The sequence below is a fragment of the Salminus brasiliensis genome, chromosome 21 (genome assembly GCF_030463535.1).
Source record: "Salminus brasiliensis chromosome 21, fSalBra1.hap2, whole genome shotgun sequence".
Classification (NCBI taxonomy): domain Eukaryota; kingdom Metazoa; phylum Chordata; class Actinopteri; order Characiformes; family Bryconidae; genus Salminus; species Salminus brasiliensis.
The window spans coordinates 31,735,012-31,756,994 of NC_132898.1; the positions used below are offsets into that span (position 1 = coordinate 31,735,012).

Consider the following 21,983-nt stretch of genomic DNA (forward strand, 5'->3'; position numbering starts at 1 on the left):
GTGAGTGTGTGCCTGTTTTTTTTCTCTCTCTCTCTTTTTCTTTCTTTCTTTTGGAAGAGCAGCCAGGTTTATTACAATGGTGACAGTGTGCCGCTCTGTTGTGTCAACAGAGCCGTTGCGCGCCGCACGCTTGAGGAATGGCGCGTCGGGGTTTACGTTAAAGAAAGGCATCTCTTTCGGAGGTGTGGAACAGAAACAGGGACGGAAATGTCTTGCTTTCTGGCCTTGAAGGTGTTCATGACTACAAACACAACTGCCGGCTTCATTCTCTTGGCACTTAAGGGTTAAGATTTTTGGGGGTATCTTGGGGGTTACCCATCTTAAGGGACTCCCACCACCCACAAATACATATAGTCTGTGAATCGGCGGGGCGAAATTGCCCCAAAGCTGTGAGAGTGTGAGTGAATGAGATATTGACCATAAAAAAGCAGATATGGACAAAAGTATTGGGACATCTGCTCATTATTCAGTGTTTCTTCTGAAATCAAGGGCTTTAAAATGAGTCTCTCCTGCTTTTATTGGAGTGTCTGACTGAAGATTTTCTACTAGATTTGACAAGAGCATTGCTGTGAGGATTTGATTGCACTGAGCAATAAGAGCATTGTTTGTGGGGTCAGGATGTTGGAAGATCACCACACCAACCCTGACTGATCTGAAGAAGTGTGTGGGCTTGAGTAATTGGCTAAAAATCAGGGAGGATGGTGATGCCCATAATACTTTTTCACTTATTTAGAGACATGGAGAGCAGTTTAGTGAGGGATGTTGTTCGTAGGCCTACATGACACCTACATCAGCCTTGATATGTGAGATAAACCTACATAAACATTCATAAAGGCTCATTCTAACAAGCATCAATCATGACAATCATCATTTCAACAGCATGTTTGACAGCGTCGACATATTGGAATAAGCCTTTATAAACACTTATGGAGGTTAACGTTGCCAGTTGTCATGAAGGCTCATGTGTCATGCTGCCCTACAGTGCTGTAAAATATTATTTTCCTGCAGACAGTGTTTAGTGAGTCACCCGTTGCGGTACAGCTAAACAGGCCCAGTCTCTTATTGGTTTACCCAGCGGCACAGTTGTCTACATTTTCAGGAAATCATGGGTTCAAATCCCAGCAGTGCTGCGGGCTAAATGCAGAGGATGATTTTGCCGGTGCACAGTCTGTCACTTTTTAACCAATAAAAGCACAGCTTATCAATTACAAGACTTGCTCACCACTGTTTCTGCTCTCTGATTGGCCAGGTGCCGGTGTCCATGGCGATGATGACCCCTCAGATGATCACTCCTCAGCAGATGCAGCAGATTCTGTCCCCTCCACAGCTGCAGGCTCTGCTCCAGCAGCAACAGGCCCTAATGCTGCAACAGGTAATGCACTGGAATCACATGCACTTTGCACATGCTGACAGAGCTTAATCAACAAAAAGTTTGTGGACACCCCTTATTGTGAATGCATTCAGCTACTTAAAGTTGCACCCATTGCTGATACACACAGATGTGCAAATGCACACATGTACACACGGCTTGTCTAGTACCGCCAATAGAATAGGACTCTCTAGAGCAGATCAACATCATGAACCTATTGCTGTGTTCTCTGAAAAGCTCTTGTTGCTGAATGCAATCAACTCCTCACTGCAATGCTCCTACAAAATCTAGTAGAAAGCCTTCTTCCCTGGACAGTAGAGACAGTTACTCCAACAAAAACAGGAGAAACTCTTTTAAACTTTTTAAAAACCCTACAAATTAGCAGGTGTCCCAATACTTTTGTCAATTTATCAAACGCATCTACACACAGGATCACCCAGAATCCACATATAGTACACCCGCCTTCAACACACACACACACACACACACACACACACACACACACAGTAGTTGTAGTTTCATTTAGTGTTCTCAGAAACCTCAGCTCTAACCCGTATTAATGGAGGCTGTTAGTGAACGAGGCAGCTTTCTGCACTGCCGTCTCGCACGCTTTCACCCTGAGTTAGTTCAGTCAGAGCGACTCTGCCAGCTCAGCGCCGCAGAAGTCCTGAGCTGATGGAGCACCGCCACTGTGGGGGTGGTGGTGGGGTAGTGTAATGTAGCAGAGCTGCTGAAACATGGGGCAGGTTGATTGCATCCTTACACACATGCACAGGATGATAGCTCTGATGGCTTTGATGTGTTCTGGCACCGCACATTTATATGCAGTGTTTATGAGTGCCGGCGACGCCTCCTTTGGCTCAAGCTTCTACATGTTCTCATGCCACCGGCCATAGACAGCTTAGGTTAGCGAGACAGGCCCTCTCACCTGCCTCTCTTCTTTTTTTTTCTTCATAACCGGCATTGAACTGCAGTACAGCAGAATTCCACCTCTGCAGTTAACCCATCCAGGGACTTGAACCAGCAACCTTCTGATACCAAACCTGCTTCTTTAACCTTTAGGCCACACTATGAGTGAGCAGGAGAGCAGGTGTCCCAATACTTTTGTCCTTATAGTGTACTTCGCTGATACTCTTACACCGGAATCATGTTACACAGGCTGGCGAGTGCGGCATTAGGAGGTCTTGCCCTCGGGGCCCAGCTGGGAGTCAAACCCTGGAAGGGTGGTGTTGTTATACACCACTCCAGCCAAACACCATGCATTCTCCAACATCAGTTTTCTGATGATTTCTAAGGGGGGGTAAAGGGGTGGGGGTTGTTCCACATTAAAAAAGCTGAACAGTAGAAGTTGTGGCATGAGCAGAAAAAATAGACAGTGGATTTAATCATCAGCTGAGGAGGAGGAAGAGGAGGAGGAGGAGGAAGGTCGCTTCAGGCGATTCCAAATTGTGTGGAGAAGATCTGACAAATTTATCAGGATGGAAAAGCGCTCTCGCTCGCAGAAATCAAAATTCAGCCGTTTAATAGCGGCTCTCGTGGAACTCCTCGTCCCCCCCCTCACTCTCTCTCTCCCTCTCTCTCTCTCTCTCACACTCTCTCGCTCTTCGTTTTTTTAACGAGCAGCGTGGACGAGGAAGTGATGCTCATGGTGCATTTTACCTCTCCAGTAAAAGGCAGCAGGGCTGTTTAACCAGGTGTTCTGCTCTTACACACACACACTCATACACACACACTCATAGACACACACTCCTGCTCAGGCTGGCACACACATATATACATACATATACACTCACACGGTGGTCCAATTCCGCTCTCGTTCCAGTACTTGTGGGAGAGAGAGAGAGTGGGCTGTTGCCTGTTGTGAATAGCCATACACATATGATTATACACACTGCATGCTCATGCGAATGTGTGTGTGTGTGTGTGTGTGTGTGCTTATGCATGCACGAGTTAACCTTTACATCCCCCCACCCTTAATTACAGCCCAGCTGATATATACTTTTCCCTTTTCTCCCTCCACTCTCCCTGCTATTAAAGAAAGCCAAGGTCACAATAATGGGAATCTTAAGGTGAATGCCTTCTAAAGGCAGTGCAGTTAACAGTGAAAAGGGGTCCAGTGAATCAAATCATTAAAAAAAGCCCTTAATTATCCTTTTAATTATTCCCCCAACCGTTCGGCTCCACGCAGGCATGAATTAAGAGGGTAATGAGCGGGTGAGTGGGCGCGGGGCCGGGCCGGCGGCAGCCGAGCGTGCATTCGCAGCTCCGCCCGGAGAAATGGCCGACATATTGAATCGGACGCCTCTCCGGTGCGTTAAATAGAGTTTTGCACACCGGCCACACGGTTGGCTGAGTCCTTACTCGAAATGGCCTGGGCTTGGCGAAGCAGGTAACTCCCACAAAGCGGTGGAACAACAGCCAGCGGCGGCGTTTTGGGGGTATATAATACGATATAATATTCCTAGGGATAATATTATTATTTATTAACGTTGTTAAAATAGTGATGTCACACTAAAATGGTCAGTGTATCGTCCCAGAGAAACATGCTTATAGATATGACATTACTGACCACTTTACTAGGACCGCTAAAGCCCGCCCACTCTGTGCTGACTGTGGTTACTGTCAGATTCACTCGAACCCTGTCCCCCGACTCCTCCTGGAGGATCCTTAGGTGCGAAGTACTAGAAAACAATGCAAACCAGCAAGTCAATCTTGTTACGAGAGCAAGGAATGCAGGACCCGAGGTGTTTCCGATATATCGGCCAGCTTTTTCTGTTTTGGAACGGTAGCATCGGGCACATTCTTCATACCGGAGTAGCCCTTTTACACGCCCCTGGAAAGCCCGAGGGGAAGTTTGTCCTTTAAAACTTAACAAGACAGGGAAGCGAACGATGAAGAGAAAATAAACGAAAGGTCTTGCTGTCTCCTGCGTAGACGTCCTGTCTGAGCTTTATGGCCTGGACTTCCTGGCCAAACCCTTCACTGCAGGCCAGTTGGCCCTGCGATGTATCGCTGTCAGAAAAGCGTGATGAGTGAACACCATTCTAGTTGGCTGCGCTTTCCTTAAGTGATGCATTAACAATGATGGAGGTCATGACTAAGCAAAAAAGAAAAAAAATTAAATAAGAGCACTCGGCTCTGTCCAGGCTGAGCTGGAGGTCCCAACCAGGGTCTCTCCTCTAAACTAAACAATCGCATTTGACAAGGTAAAGGAAATCCATTCCAAAGAATTCCAGAACAGGCCGAATACTGTAGCTGCAGACCCACGACTCCTCCAGTTCTCATGCAGCCAATAAACCACAGAGGACCTGACCACCAGCATCATGTACAGCAGTCCTGTAGGCAGGACTTAATGAGCTTACGGTTGCGCTAGTCTTCCACTTCTTCTTGTTACTGGCATCCCCGGGTTCCAGCCAGTGGTGGTCCCCTGTGTCCGAGGGGCTTCCTTGTTTTCCTCCTCTGGTCAACACACGCTTCCGTGTCGGAGAGGTCATCCATGCGAAGTGGAGATCCTAATCTAAATGGGGCTTCCTGGGTAAATTAATAATCTGCAAGGAAAACAAACAGCTGCGGTCACTGTGGTTTCGGGGGGGGGGAGCACCGCAGCCGGAGATTGGGAGGGACAGTAAAGGGACGTAGTGCAAAACCCAGTAGAATATAAAGACAGTACACCGACCAGCCACTACATTAAAACCACCAGCCTAACATAGTGTAGATTCGCCTGCTGCCAGCAAACTCCGGAGTCCAGCACATAGCAGGTGGGTTGAGTCAGGAAATTCAGCCCTCCAAGGAATGAAATTGCCCACCCCTCGCTCAAGGCACAGAATGGTCCTGTGGTGTCCTGTAGACTGGTGGGACCTCCATGAGCATCAGTGAGCCTCAGGCGCCCACTGGTTTATCGGTTGTCATCCCTAGGAGCACTTTTGGTTGGTGCTGACCACTGCTTACCGGGAATTCCGGACAGGACCGGTATGCGGGATGTTTTGGAGATGTTCTGACCCAGATTATGACCAGATAATGAATATTCCTGTCAAGCTATTTATTATTATTTATATTAATAATAAATAGTAAAAAAAAAATAGTATAATAATAATAAAAATTGTTTGTTATTACCAAAAAATGTTTTTATGGAATATCAATGACAAAAACCCGGTGTTATGCATGAGCCCGTTTCGTCAGGCCTTTATTAATAAATAACCGCATAGACAAACAGCCTTATTTCCATTGGCGCCTGTATACTTTTACAGTCTCTGTATTTACCTTCCATTGTTTGGGGACATTGGTGTCCCAATACTTTTGTCAACTTATTAACCAAGATCCATCATATCCATTAAAGTCCCCTACTCCAGTGTTTATGCCCATACGTCAGTCCAGTCCATAAAGTTCACAGCTATGTCACTGCCGTGCCCCTTTACACTGATCTAGGACCAGTTCTCTGTATTTACCTTCCATTGTTCAAAAGAATGAAGCACACTCTTTATATTCCAATGCCACCCCCCTCTCAACACACACACACACATATGCATGCATGCACTCCGGCACGCACTCATACACTCATCTCCCCAAGGCTGTAATCTGTGTTGGCAAGGTGTGTCGCTCTGAAGTGTTTCCCTGTGATAAGACACACACAGCAGTGTTTACCTGTGTACAAAGATCGAGGCTCATTCAGTTGAGCTTGAAATCAGTAACCAGCGTGTAAACACACTTTCGTGTTCTTTATTAACCTACCTCCTCCCGTCCCCCGGGGCAAACACACCGGCTTGTTTCTCAGAAACTCGGTGTCGGAGTGTATGCTACACAGATTATTACCTCTGGGCTTTTTGTGAGTGTGAGTGCGTGTGTGTGTATGCGAGGTCAATGAAAGGTAACACGTGATAATTATACTGTATGTGACTGATACTGTTAACAGCGGTGGCGCTGGTGATATGAGTGATATCAGCTGCTCTGATGTTCATTTGTAATCAGACCTTCTTTAATAGTCCGACAGTTTATGCTTTGAGTGCAGAGTGCTTTGGCTGATACACTACCGTCCAAATATTTGTGGACACTTTACCTTTTAGTTGCACCCATTGCTGAAACATACACACACACACAGCTTGTCTAGGCCTTGTAGAGAAGTACTGCCAGTATCAGATATATCAGGGGGTATAAAGCCCCCCAACATTGAGAGCTGTGGAGCAGTGGAAGAGCTGTGCTCTCTGGAATGATGGTGGTGCTTTGGATGACCTTATTCAATGCAATCAAATCCTCACAGCAATGTGTAGTATACAACATACAGTAAAAATCCTTATTCTTCCCTGGACTGTAGAGACGGTTACTTCAACAAAAGCAGGAGAAACTCTTTTTTAAAATGAATGAGCAGGTGTCCCAATACTTTTGTCAATTTATTGTCCAAGATCCATTATATCTATTAAAGACCCCTACCACAGTGTTTATGCCACCACGTCAGTCAAGTCCATAAAGTTCACAGCCATGTCACTGCCGTGCCCCTTTACACTGATCTAGGACCAGTTTCCCCCAGGCAGATCCTGCAATACCTCAGGCCATCGTCAACAGAAGTCCTCATCTCAGATGGGCTCTCTTGGGACAGGTGCTGCAGCCGAGTCGGCCATAAATAAAGAAGCTTGTCTGAGTGTTGTCAGGTGTGCCACGTCCTGGGATGATTTACACGTCGCCTCCGAACGCCCCTCGCCAGGTGCTTCTGCTTGACTTTTACCGAAAACACAGAAAAAAGAGGAGCGTGTTTTTAAGCTGAAAGCGTTTTGCCCCTTGAGCAAGTGGCAAGCTTGTTTCATCATGCAAGGCTTTTCGGACGGAGTCGTGTCCCTTTCCACTAAAAATAAAGGTACTTTTCTACAGGTACTAGAGACCATAGGATCATAAGGAGGCGGCGTGTTGCTGCCCAACAAAATAAATCAAATGAAAATTAAATAAATTATATATTTAAAAAAAAAATCTTCAGCATTTTCTTATTATGAGATATCCTGTTGGAATAATTCTGAAATAAATATTTAATTATTGTGAGAAAAGATCTTGTTATTATGAGATATGTCTATGGCATAATTACACATAATACTGTTTATCATTTTATCTTATTTACAATATCTTAATTTCCAAGATTTACCAAGATAAAAATAATTAAATAAATTATTATTTTAGATATGTTTGTTTGTGTCACATAATACCATATGTCGTATTTCCAAATACTATCTCATAATAATGAGATATTTTCTCATATATATTTATGATATATTTATGCTCCATAATAATCACAAAAGTAGCTCGTATTAGTAATTCGAACACATTTGGGACGCCCCCTAAGTTAAACAGTGCTTCAAGTATTGGGACTCCTGCTCACTCACTGTTTCTTCTGAAATCAAGGGGAGTAACTGTCTCTACTGTCTAGATTTTGGAGGAGCATTGCTGTGAGGATTTGATTGTATTCAGTGAGGTCTTCCACTGCTCCACAGCTCAATGCTGGGAAGCTTTATACCCCTCTAGCCCACACATGGCATTAGGCAGCATGGTGCCAATAGGTTTCAATAGGATATTTTTCCTAGAGAGTCCTGTAGGGGGTAGTGTTTGTGTTTATGCATTTGCACATATGTGTCAGCAATGGGTGCCACAGGGTGTCATACTGTACTAAGCTGTATATAAGCTGCTAATGAAGTCTTAAATTGTGTAAATACTAAAGACTAGCTTAGCTTAGTCTTCGTGGAGACCTTTACTGGCTCTCACTCCCAGTTGAGTTACTGTGGCGGAGAGGATGCTTCCTCTACTGCTGGAACCATCCTCCCTAAGAGCACCAACACCCACACGCCTGTTTTCTGATTCGCTCCTGAGCCTTGAGTCTGCTTTTTGGACAAAAGGGAAGGTTGAAAAGAAAACAGGATGGTTGGCTTTTGTATGAAGAGAGCGAACGAAGGAAGCATGCATGCTTTTAAAAGAACGAGCTACCAGTCTTTCTTTAAAGGTTTTGGCCTTGCTGAACTTTAGGCTTTATTCAGCCGTGGTGTTCTCCTTTCATTGTGTGCAGAGTTGCAGTTGGACGCAGGGTTTGTGTACGATTTGTCTGCACTCTGTTGGTATCAAGCACTAGGAAAGGGGATGCGGGGATATACAGGGTTATTGCAAGACAGATATTGTTGGTTATGTTCCAAAAATATGAAATTATAATTGTTTACAATGAGGAAATTGTGCACAAATTGTATATATGATATGTATATATGGGATATACAAGCAAGTGGCAAGCTTGTTTCATCATGCACTAAAAAATATAAAATTTCTACAGGTGCTAGAGACCATAAGATCACAAGGAGGAGGCGTGTTGCTGCCCAGCAAAATAAATCAAATGAAAATTAAATAAATTATATATATATATAAAAAAAAATCTTCAGCATTTTCTTATTATGAGATATCCTGTTGGAATAATTCTGAAATAAATATTGAATTATTGTGAGAAAATATCTTGTTATTATGAGATAGGTCAATGTCATAAATACACATAATACACATAATCATGCTTAATACCCCTCTAGCATTTTCTTATCATGAGATATCCTGTTGGAATAATTCTGAAATAAATATTGAATTATTGTGAGAAAACATCTTGTTATTATGAGATATGTCTATGTCATAATTATGCATAATATCATATGTTGTATTTCCAAATACTGAGATATTGAGATATTAAAATAATGAGATATTTTCTCATAATGACAAGATGCTCCATAATAATCACAAAAGTAGCTAGTATTAGTAATTTGATATTAGTAACAATATCAATACAGATATTGTTGGTTATGTTCCCAAAATATTAAGTTCTATTTTATTACAATGAGAAAATTTTATAAAATATGTATATATTGTATATATTATAGTTACCTATACCCTCTCTCTCTTTGTCTCTCTCTCTCTCTCTTGCACACTCTAGCTGCAGGAGTACTATAAGAAACAGCAGGAGCAGCTGCACCTCCAGCTTCTCAGCCAGCAGCAGCAGCAAGCAGGGAAGCAGGCCAAAGAGGTGAGTGTGCTCCACCATGGCTTAGTGCACAGCAAAAGCCTGTATACCTTCAGGAGCTTGAGAAACACAGCGTGACTGGATACTTCTCTAGATTACATCCTGGAATACTGAACATCTAAACTCCATCAGACCATTCTAGCAGAACCTCGTATCTCCCTCCAATAGTGTTTCTATTGGTCCATTCCTCGTGAATTTGGACTGTCAGATTCAATATATGCCGGAGGCTTTGCATGTATCGGAGGGGACGTGGGTTAAGGCCATACCCTTCTAGTGTCTGGAGCGTTGCTAGTTATAAGGGAGCTAAGAATGGGTGTGGGTTAAAAAAAATTGGGAAAAAAATGTGAAATATTATTTTTAATAAAAAAAAATAGAAAACATCAGAAATGAAGATACAAGGTTTTGGAGACAAAGTAAATAGATATATATATATATATATATATATATATATATATATATATATATATATATATATGTATACACACACACACAAACACTCAAGATTCAGCGCATCTCGCTTTTCCTTTTCCTCCCTCATCCGCTCAGTTGCATCTTGTGTACTCTGCGATCTGAGCGCTCGGCTTAAGACATCAAGGGAATATGGATTTTTATTTTTCCCCCAAAGACCCGCAGCCGTTTTCCAAACCTCACCACGGGCTTCTCACTAATACTCGTTAAGTATTAATTTACAAGTCGCCGCTTGCTAAGCCTAGTGGAAAATCCCTATTACGGCTCTGTGGCGGGTGCAGAGAGCTCCTTTAATTGTCAGTGAAGGCGGCGTGGGAGGAGAGAGCTGCTTTGGGTAATGAAGGTGAGTGGATCAAGCCAGAATACAACAAAGGCCTGCCTGCACTCTGTAGAGGAGCAGGAGATCACCGCTAATCTGATGCTCAAACCAAATCGCAAATTTCAGTGTCCAGAGTGGCTCTGGGGTTAAGAATCCATGTCTGTCTGTCTGTCTGTCTGTCTGTCTTCACTACCCCTTTCTCAATCTTTCACACACAGACACACAAATACACAGTCACCTTAAGCCCTTCAGTTCCTTACTCTCATAACTTACATACTAGGTTCATACTAGGTCAGGGCTGTGTATTGGCAGGAGCCTGCTGATATGATGTGTATCACAATATTATTATTATTTTACATTTTAGGAAAACTGTTACAGGATAAAAAACAACACCATCATTTGCATAAAATCCGAGTCAAAGAAAAGCTTTGTATCTAATCAGAACAGTGGAATCTGAAGATAGAGTACAACACTGCCATCTAGTGGTCAGGGTTTAAACACAACACAAAACAAACCACTGTCTGAACTCTTAATTTAAAAACTATTAATGTAACTAAACTATAAATTCAATTAAACTTTTTTTGTTTTTAAGATTTAATACAGTATTCCAGAGCGTAATATTGTGATATTTTGATGTATCATTATTTTTTACACTCCTAATTTATAGTAATTTCAGAGTGAAGCAGAAAGGTTAATGGGTGAAGTGCTTTAGGGCTGTCACTGCCATTTACTTAATTAATTAATAAACTATATAACGTTTAGAATTGTTTTTTAATTAATTAATATTAATATTAATATTAGCTTCCCCCAGATTTGAACACCTCTTCTGAAACACTAAATATTGTGGAGATGAATTTATTCTAGCTTCATTATTGATGTTGTACAGCAGTTTGAGTCAGTTCATAGCTCTCTTGGGCTCATTTTGGACACGTCTAGCAAGCTTTTCTACTATTCAAAACACCGGGATATGGAATATATGGATTATATGGAATAGGGTTCAGATTTCCAGCTTCTCATTGCTGATCCATTAAGAAGGTAAACTTCCTCCAATTTACTTGAGTAATCATGACAGCTCTAAAGTGCTTGCTCGTGTAGTCAGGATGTCTGAGTGGACGTGGCGAGCAGAGAAGTTCAGAGAGAGCATTTGGACCGTGGGGCACAGAGGACCTCAGTAGGAAATCAAGACAGAGGCTGATGAGTTTTAGGGGTTCGTATCAAGACGTCATGGGTTCCTAACGCTGCGTCTGAGTGAAGTTGCAGAGGTGTGGGTGGCGGCATCAGTCTAGTCTGGTCAAGTTCTGCAATGTGAAGAAAAGCACTTACAGAAGCTGAAAGGAATCCAGTTTCCTCGTAGTGTGTGTGTGTGTGTGTGTGTGTGTGTGTGTGTGTGTGTGTGTGTGTGAATTCTGCAGTAAAAGGGACAGGAAGGAAAAGTGCCAAATAGTTTTAATCATATTTACTGTTCTATCATGACTTTACTGACTCTTCTACCTCCGCTGGCAGAGCCACAACAAGCAAGTGCTGTAAAACACAAATAAGCACACTATAGCAACACTAAAGACACTATAGCAACACTAAAGACACTATAGTAACACTATATACACACTATAGCAACACTATATAGACACTATAGCAGCTCTCTATGCACTATAGCAACACTATATACACTATAGTAACAGTACATACACTATAGTAACATATAGCAACATTATATATATACTATAGCAACACTAAACACACTATAGCAACACTATATACACTATAGCAACACTATATATACACTATGGCAACACTAAACACACTATAGCAACACTATATACACTATAGTAACACTATATACACTATAGCAACACTATAGACACATTAGCAGATCTCTATGCACTATAGCAACATTATATACACTATAGTAACAGTACATACACTATAGTAACACTATATACAAACTATAGCAACACTATATAGACACTATAGCAGCTCCCTATGCATTATAACAACACTATATACACTATAGCAACACTATATACACTATAGCAACACTATATATACACTATAGCAACACTAAACACACTATAGCAACACTATATACACACTATAGCAACACTATATACACTATAGCAACACTATAGACACATTAGCAGCACTATAGCAACACTATATACACTATAAAAACACTATATACACTATAGTAACACTGTGTATAGTATATACACTATAGCAACACTATATACACTATAGTAACACTATATACAGTATATACACTATTGCAACACTATATACACTCTAGTAACATTACATACAGTATAGTACCACTATATATACTACAGTATAAAAGCACTATATACAGTACAGAAACCCTATATATAGTGCAGAAGCACTGCTATATACAATATATACTATACTGTATACAGTATAGTAGCATTATACACTTTATAATATCCCTACATACAGCACACATCTTCTCATAGTTTGGGAATTTTGGGTCTTTCTTTCTTGTTTCCTTTTTTTCTACAATATTGTAATTTTATGGCTTCTGAAAACCACTTGTTTCTAAAATAGAAAATAAAATATAATTTTTGTCTTATTTTGAGTAGATTTGAAATGAATTTTAAGCGCTTCAGCTTTACATCAACATGTGTTTATCATGGAAAATGTTCAGTCACGCGTGTCCAAGCGTTTCACTGTAGCTGTGGTTGAGGAAAGAATTACTGAAGTGTGCTGTAGAAAAATGCAGAGCTGATGAAGGTAGCAGAGGGAGTGTATGGAGAATTAAGCTCTGGAGTTAATGGCAGGTTGAAGGATGGCGGTGTGTATGTGTGTGTGTGTGTGTGTATGGAGAGGTGGGCCAGGAAGAAGAGGAATTAAGAGCTCTTCGGTTTGGCCCAGACAGCATCGTGACTGACAGGGCAAATGCGTGGCAAATGCACAACAAGGTGTGTGAGAGCAAACCCTGCACACACTCTCGCAAACACACCAGCGGAGACGCGTGTACATGCTGACACATGAGCATGTTCTGTCGCCCACTCACGTACACACACACACACACAAACACACAGCTGATACACACTCACACTCTATCACTCAGTAGTTCAGTGACATTTTCCTCTGAAAGTCGTCCAAATGTTTGTGGACACCATTCCTAAGGAATACATTCAGCTACTTTTACAAATTGGCACCATGCTGCCTAATGCCAGGCGTGGGCTAGAAGCCCCCCAGCATTGAGAGCTGTAGAGCAGGGGAGCTGTTGTTGAGACGGTGCTCCATCCAAAACCTTTAAGATGAATTGGGGATGATGAGGTGGGGTGGTGATCACCCAGCATCCTGACCTCTAACAATGCTCTTGTTGCTGAATGCAATCAAATCCTCACACCTCACTCCTCCTCCGAACCCTAGTAGTAGCCTTCATCTCTGGACAGTAGAGAGAGTTACTCCAACAAAAGCTGGATAATCCCATTAATTTTTTTTTAACAAAACAGTGAACATTGAGCAGTCCCAATACTTTTGTCCATATAGTGTGCCTTCTACTAAGCTCCCCTGTCTGACTTTGTACTATGTACCCTTTTAAGTAGTCATGTTTAGCCAATCAGCTTCGTGCTTAGATGCTAATTTAACATCAGCACCTTCATTTAGGACGTTATTTTTTATATATATTCATTTATTCCCAGAAGAAGCAGGTGTCCAAATACTTTTGTCACATTATAAAGTGGATAAAGCTTACGCAGGTGCTTATGTCAGTCGTTATAAAAATAAAAAAAAAGACCTATGCTTATGTAGGAGCTGGTTCTCCATAGCCCACATGTCGTTCAGTTGAATTCAGTGGGATCCGTGAGAGAGGCGGACCGCCGGAGAGCGAGAGGACGAGAGTGACAGCGAGAGAAGCGAAAGTCCAGAGCGAGAGTCCAACTAAACAACTGGAGGAGGAGAGAAGCGAGAGAGAGGGGGGGAAAAAAAGGCTTCTCATTTCCTCTGTTTTTCCCGGACTGTTCAGTCTATCCTTTTCCACTCATCCACCCCCCCCCCCACCACCCTGTTCTCCTCCATCCACCTCCCCCTACTCCCTGTGTCCATTTCCCCCTCTCTCTCTCTCTCTCTCTCTCTCTCTCTGTCTGTGCTGTTCTTTTCTCTCCTCGCTCGCTCCCCTGGGACACGGTTCAAGTTCTTTAACACATTGTGTCTGCGCGCTGTTTACATTAGATGCACTTGAGTGGCTAAAGCTAGCGGAGGAACAGGCCTGTCAGCTTGATTTATGAGCACATCAAACAGAGTTTGGGCATGCCAGCCACGAATGACAGGCCTACTTCATTAGGCTGACTCCGGGGTGACTCGGCGGGCCCAACCGTCAAACACACTCACACACACACACACACACACACACACACTGAGAAAGCCAGAGAGAGAGGGAGAGGGAGCGTAATAACAGAGGGAAGAAAAAGTTTAAAATGCCAGAATCGACAACACCCACAAACGTGAGTGGCAACTGTCTCTCTCTCTCTCGCGCACACTCTCGCTCGCTCTCTCTCTCGCTGCCTGCCGATCTCTCACCTCATGTTCATGCCGCTATGCTGACAAGCAGTGGTGCGGACAGCAATTACAGCTCGCTTTACTGCCTTACTGCGATTGGGAGCAAACTCCGGGCCTCCTGCCCCGTGCATTCTCAATCCCTTTTAAAATCAGGGCCTGTGCGCGAGAGGTGTACGGCCCTGTCAGAACTTCACACACTGATGACATCAGCAGGCTGCGTCGCTTGCTTTCGCGCCTTCGCTCTTTGTCACATCCCTGCAGTCTCGAGCGGTCCTGAAGGGGGGTTGTTTATGATGGGCTTCCTTTCTTCCTTTAAAATCAAGGATGTTAAAACTTGAAACTGTCCAGGGAAAAATATTGGAACATTGCTGTGAGGATTTGATTGCATTCAGCAGCAAGAGTGTTAGCAAGGCCAGGATGTTGGGGATAATGATGATGATGATGACGATGATGATGATGATGATCACCACCCCATCTCATCACCCCTAACTTCCCAACTGAGCCCATTCAAAAGTACTGTGGCGTTATGCCTTTATGATATTTGTCACTTGAAGCTTCTTCCTATATATAAAAATTGACAAAAGTATTGGGACACCTGCTCTTTTTTTTTCTCCTGAAATAAAGGGGATTAATAAACATTGTGATTTTAGTGTCTAAGCATAAAGCAGATTGGCTAAACATGACTACCTAAAAGACGTACATGGTATAAAGTCAGTGAGGCGGCTTAGTAGAAGGTACACTATAAGGACAAAAGTATTGGGACACCTGCTCATTCACTGTTTCTTCTGAAATCAAGGAAATTAAAGAAAGTCAGTCCTGCTTTTGTTGGAGTAACTGTCTCTACTGTCCAGGGAAGAAGACTAGTTTCTACTTTCTACTAGATTTTGGAGAAGGAGCATTGCTGTGAGGATTTGATTGCATTCAGCGACAAGTGCAAGTGTCTTGAGCTCTGGTGTGTAGGAATGTGTTGTTGTGTGGTTCATGTTTCAGGGCACCTGTGTGTGTGGGGGGGGGGGGGGGGGGGGGTGGGGGTGGGGGGGTGTAGCTCTTAAAGGAGGTTGTGGAAGTGAGCACGGGTCCGGTGGACCTGCTGCAGGTTCTGAAATGAACCTCGGAACCAAGCGAGAGAGGAAGAGAGGGTTGAAAGCGTGGTGGAGAATAACCACGCTTTCGCATTTTTCTCCTCTCTCGCCTGAGAACCTCTCGCTTAGTCAAGCATGGACGCCGCTCTTTCCCCCCCAGGGCCCACGCTACACACTCATACACACAAACAAACGCCAGCCCCGTCTGGACATGCATCTACCCTCTCCTTTCCGCAGTGCTGTAACCTAGATCTGTTCACACGGCAGCGTTTGTATCCCACTACCCCAGAATTGACCCCTCACTTACTGTGACGGTTCCTGGGTTCGAAAAACAGCAAAGCTCTTCCAGTGAAAGTCTCAGCCAACCATGACTATGAGATATGTAGCACTTGGATTCGAGGTTTAAACCGCAGAAATGCTCTTACATTACATGGACAAAAGTATTGGGACACCTGCTCATCTACTGTCCTTCTAAAATCAAGGGTAACATTAAGGGTAAGGGTAGCAACCACCCCACCTTATCATCCCCAACTCCCCAACCCATCCCAAAAGTACTGGATGGAGCTCCACCACCATCATTCCAGAGAACACAGTTCTTCCACTGCTCCACAGCTCCTCAGTGCTGGGGGGCTTTAAACCTCCTCCAGCCCACACCTGGCAGGCGTAGATTTATCTGCTCTGGGGAGTCCTATTCTATTGGCAGTGCTTCTCTACAAGGATTAGACAAGCTGTGTGTGTGTGTATTTGCACATCTGAGTCAGCAATGGGTGCAAGTTAAAGTGAAGCTGAATGCACTCATTAGAAAGGGTGTCCACAAACATTTGGACATATACTCTCTGTGTTTCGCTCTCTTTTCCTCCGTCCCTCACCCTGGTCAGCGCACTCCTCCATCCCTCACCCACGTCTACCAAGTGGTATGCTGGTGTCCCCCTAAACAGCAGGCCACATCTGTCTCCTAGCCCACTATCACAGTGTCCCGGACCAGAAAGCACCAGCCAGTCTCGATCCAAGTGCCGTTAGCTGTAAGATCTGTTTCAGAGGCAGAGGCTTTAGTGTGAGTACAGTAGGACTCCGCAGCACTGGTGGATTTCAGCCCCCGCTGCTAGAACTGACCCGGCTGGCCCATGCTTCCCCCCTGAGACCGCCTGCCCGTTCAGCCCAAGATGGAGAGTGTTCTGTTATTTATTTATTTTCAGTCTCCTTCTCCTCCTTCTCCTTTTTTTTAGTAGTTTTTCATCCCTCTGCACTCTCTCTCTCTCTCTCGCTCTCTCCTGCTCTGTCTGTTATCTGGAGTGCGATAAGGCCCCATCTCGCGTTTGGGGGAACATCAAAAAGGCGTCCCGCTGGAAAGCTGTTCAGGAAGGGGGACATTTATCACCGCGACACCGCCTGACGTTATCGGCACATGCCATGTAGTCTGCAGTGCTCACCCTTTACCCCCTTACACACACACACACACACACTAACACAAACACACACACACACACACACACACACACCCCTGGCCTGACTCCCCAAATCTGCACTTCTCCACCCCAGAGATGGATGAACTTTGGATGGAGAGTGTGTGTGAGTGTTTGCTTTGGGGTGTTTACAGGACCAGGAGTTCTGGTCTTGACAGTATCAGGACCAGCAGTAGATGTCATTGGCCTGACTTTGCAGTTGCATGTTTATATTTTTAGGAGAATTCCATTCATTGGTTCAGACATTTTGGCGTAGTTCAGTGGTTGGGACGTAAACACGGTCATACAGAGTGGTTTGGTGCGAGATGGTCCATTGTAGAGACGACTGGCTCTGGTCTGGACTGCTGGGTTCTTTACAGTGGTGCTGATAGGAACTCTGTACCCAATTACAACCCAATTACTCCACTATGAATGTATTAGAAATGTACATTTAATGAACCATTTTATATAAGAACTACACTGTATGGACAAAAGTATTGGGACACTTCAATATTCCACCTACAGGAGCTTTCAGGACTTCCCTGCAGTTACTGAGTCAGTTGGAGGCTTTTCTGCACTCTGCTCTAAGGAGCTCAGCACTCGGCCCTGACCCCGCTCTGTAACTTTACATGGTCTGAGCTGCTCTCTGTGAGCTGTTCCTCCTAAACTCTTCCACTGTTCAATAATAATAACACCACTCACAGGGGAAGGTCTCAGGATCTAGGAGGGAAGGTCTAAATTTCACCAGCTGACTTGTTGTTGTTGGTGCAGCGGTGTCTCCTATTACATACAGAACCACGCTGGAGTTCAGTGAGCTCTTCAGAACCTCCCGTTCTTTCACTGATGTGTGGATGAAAGGCCGACTGCATGGCTAGGGGCTTGATTTTACACATTTGTGGCAAAGAGACTGAATATCACATTAGAATTCAATGATTTAGAGCGGTGTCCCAATACTTTTGTCCATATGGTGGAATTCCCCTTTTAGGATTAGGGTTAGAATTGGGCCTAGAAGTTGTTATAACACACACACACACACACACACACACACACACACAAGCTTGTGTTCCTCACTCTCACTCCACACACACACACACACACACCCCTTCCAGCCCTGGCCAGAGATCAGAGGTGTGTTTTAAAAAAGCAGGCCGCCCGTCTTCCTGCTGCTCCAGCCCTTATGTCATAGCTCTGATAACGAATGGGATAACCCCCCTTTTTTGTGTGTGTTGTGGGGGGTGGGGGGGTGGGGGGGGGGTACAGACATCATAGATTAAACCTCACAGCATTTTTACACACATTTAGGCCCTGGGGGTGGGGGTGGTGGCGAGGGGTTATTGGAGGTTCTCTTGATGCGTATTTCATTCATTTAGGGTTACAGGGAGTGTTTGTGTGTGTGTGTGTGTGTGTGTGCTGGGGGGATTAGAATTGTGCCTTATCGTTAAATGATAAACATCTGATGTCATATAACTTGGAACTGTGCTTAACATCATGCGCAGATGTCGTTTGTCATTGTTTATTGCCGCGTTAATTCGTGCAGCAGCCGCATGCTAACAGATTGCTACACATGGCGCAGTCGCATCGTGAGTGTGTACGAGTGTGTGTGTGTGTGTGTGTGGGTTTCCAGACCACATGTGCAGTCATTCGCTCATAGATCGAGCATTATCCATAACTATAACTCCAGGCGAATCCCTTTTTTTGGGGGGTTCCGTGCAGCTGGCTTGCGTATGGGCACTTGATGTCCACCGCCGCAGGAAGTGCAGTGGTGACCAAAGGGAAAAAGTGTCTCTATTCCAGGATGTGTCTTATCTAAACATGTCCTGGTGGAGGTTTGAAGGCTTATAAAAGCAAATGAGTGTCTCCTTTTCTCCCTCCCTCCCCATCCTGCCACTCTCTGTGCCTCTTCCTCTCCTTTCCCGTCCCTTTTTGCCGTTGTTTAACCCTTTCGGACGCTCTCTCTCTCTCTCTCTGTCTCTCTGTCTCTCTCTTTTCTCTCTCTAGCAGCAGCAGTTGGGCAGCAAGCAGCTGGCCTTCCAGCAGCAGTTGATCCAGATGCAGCAGCTACAGCAGCAGCACATCCTCAACCTGCAGAGGCAGGGCCTCGTCAGCCTGCAGCCTGGCCAAGGAGCAGTACCCATACAGAGCCTGCAGCAAGGTATACACATACACACACACATACACACACACACACAGTAACACACTAACACACACATTCCAGGTGTGTCCAAACGCTTCAGTGAATCATCACATCTCAAATTTCCCCACAGTTTGATTCAGGAGTCATTCTTAAAAAAGGAGGAACTCAGTAATGTATCCAGTGGAATCTAGTGGAAATACAGGCCATTAACTCTTTGAATCCAAGCCAGTTTTACATTTAACATCTCCAAACATCTAATTATTCAGTACTAATTATTCAGTTTAGTGAGTAATTAAAAGTACTTGTCAGTAATTACTATTTTCTTACTTATTATTATATCTACTTATTATTCAGTAAGAATGATTCTGTACCTGCTAATGATTCAGTACCTACTAATGATTCAGTAAGAATGATGCAGTACATACTATAGATTCAGTACCTAATGATTCAGTAAGAATGATTCTGTAAATGCTAATGATTCAGTACCTACTAATGATTCAGTAAGAATGATTCAGTACCTACTAATGATTCAGTAAAAATGATTCTGTACCAGTAAGAATGATTCAATAAGAATTATTCTGTACCAGTAAGAATGATTCAGTACCTACTAATGATTCAGTAAGAATGATTCAGTACCTACTAATTATTTATTAAGAATGATTCAGTATCTACTAATTCTTTAGTATCTTCTAATATTATCTTCTAATTATTTAGCATTGATGAATTATTAAGTAAAAATTATTCAGTATCTTCTAAATTTCAGTACATACTTATTATTTTGTATCTACTAATTATTCAGTGGAAATATTCAGTACATACTAAGTATTCCATACCAAATAATTATCCAATAAGAATCTTTCAGTACCTACTGATTAGTAGTACCTATTCTGAATCTACCATTCATTTTTCAGGTACCAATTATTCAGAATGAACGTTTATTGATTACTATTGGAATTGATTCTGACATCACAGAATCAGTGAAGTAGATCCACCAATGCTTCGGCAATGCTAACATTTAACCAGCTTTGCTCCATTTGGATTATAGCATACAGCTCCCCCTAGTCCCAAGGCAATGTACTACACCCATCCAAGTCTCTCATCCAGGTGGTCCCTCTCTTTTCCAGCGCCTCCTCTCCTCCCGGGCTGTAAGGCCTGCCACAGGGGCACCACACGTCCGCGGGTTCACTCCTTTAGAGATGCCTATTAAAGGAAAGCGAACCCTAGGAAAAAATGCAGCATGCTAAATAAACACAGCCTGTGTATTCTTAGCCTAGCCCAGGACCAGATGGTTCTCGCAAGGCCTAGGCCTGCCTAACCTTGTCCCACTCACACACACACACACACACACACACACACATACATAAATGCACTTACACACACTTTCAGCCTGCCTGCCCAACTCTGTGCTGGCCTATAGGTCCTCTATATGCAGCCATACACTCGCATACTGACCCCCTGCCATAAACATGAACACGCGCAGTGTCGAGCGCTAATAACGTCAGCTATAAAACCAGCCCCTCCGTGGCCCTCCTCTAAACCGAGCAACAGGCTATCATCTTAATCTATTAGAGTGGGATGGGTGACCCCCCGGAGACTAACCACAGCCCTGTACGCAGAGCCACATGTGAAGCTTGTTAACTTAATCAGCTCGTAAAAAGATAAAAGGCACACTTGATTGTTGGTTTTGTGGAAGGCAGTCATTTGGATAATAGGTAAAATATGCCACAAAATTCGCTGGACTTCGCTGGAGGATTGTGTGCACTTCTGTCAGTGTGTGTGTGTGTGTGTGTTCAAATGTGTGTGTCCCTGAGTTTTAGGTGGGCCAGACGCACTGATCCCGCCAGAGGAAATGAGGCTTTTTGGTTGGTTTTTTTTATTTTGCTCTAAGTGTGCCTTATATATACTTTCCTACATCCCTCGTTTCGTCAATTGGCCTCTCCGCAAATGAGTCCTGACTGCGAACTGGCCGGCCCTGGCGCGCTTCGTAACGAGACACATGGCTTTTTACGGGTTCCACAGTGACCGTAACATTACAAAAGCCTCAATAGGAGAGAACAAACAAGGAGGCTTCTCGAGTTTCCTCGGCAGACTTCCCCTCCCTCTGCTCCTGGGAGAGAAGGAGAGAGAGGGAGAGAGTGCGCGAGAGAGAGCGCGAGAGGCCTCCGAAATGAGACTGGCCGTCTATTACTGCGCTTGACTTTCATTTGCTCTCATTGCCCCTGACATCTCTGATTATTTCAATCTTAAGAAAACAGTCCTCTCCACGCTCTGTCCTGAGCGGCCCAGGGTGTGTGTGTGTGTGTGCGCGCGCGTGTGTGTGAATGCATACACACATGTGAGCGCCGGCACACTCTCTCTCTCACACACACACAGAAGGCTGTTTTTAGGAAAAGTCATCTGGTGGAAAGAGAGACAGAAAGAGAGAAACCTAGAGAGCTTATATGGAAAGCTCGCGGGCTTAGGGGACGTAATTTTTTCGACAGCTGCAAACTTTTGGCCTTGGCATGTCGTCCCTGGCCACGCCCACCACCAGCCCCAACCCCTTTGCTGACATCATCGTTCCGAAGGGGTCCGAAGAAGAACAATGAAGCCGAGACTCCCTTGCTCCCTTGCAGTGGGGGCATTGCGGAA

General features: G+C 44.0%; 1 protein-coding gene across 2 annotated transcripts in view; it reads left to right on the forward strand.

The window, feature by feature from the left end:
- foxp4 (forkhead box P4) overlaps positions 1-21,983 on the forward strand; it is a 177,656-nt gene that overhangs the window by 104,535 nt on the left and 51,138 nt on the right. Inside the window, exons 4-6 of one of the 2 annotated variants that reach the window (XM_072666560.1) lie at positions 1,250-1,372; positions 9,303-9,392; positions 19,217-19,370. In XM_072666560.1, the coding sequence (XP_072522661.1) occupies positions 1,250-1,372; positions 9,303-9,392; positions 19,217-19,370 (367 nt within the window). The remainder of the gene's footprint in view (positions 1-1,249; positions 1,373-9,302; positions 9,393-19,216; positions 19,371-21,983) is intronic. The other variant, XM_072666561.1, reaches the window with a different exon arrangement.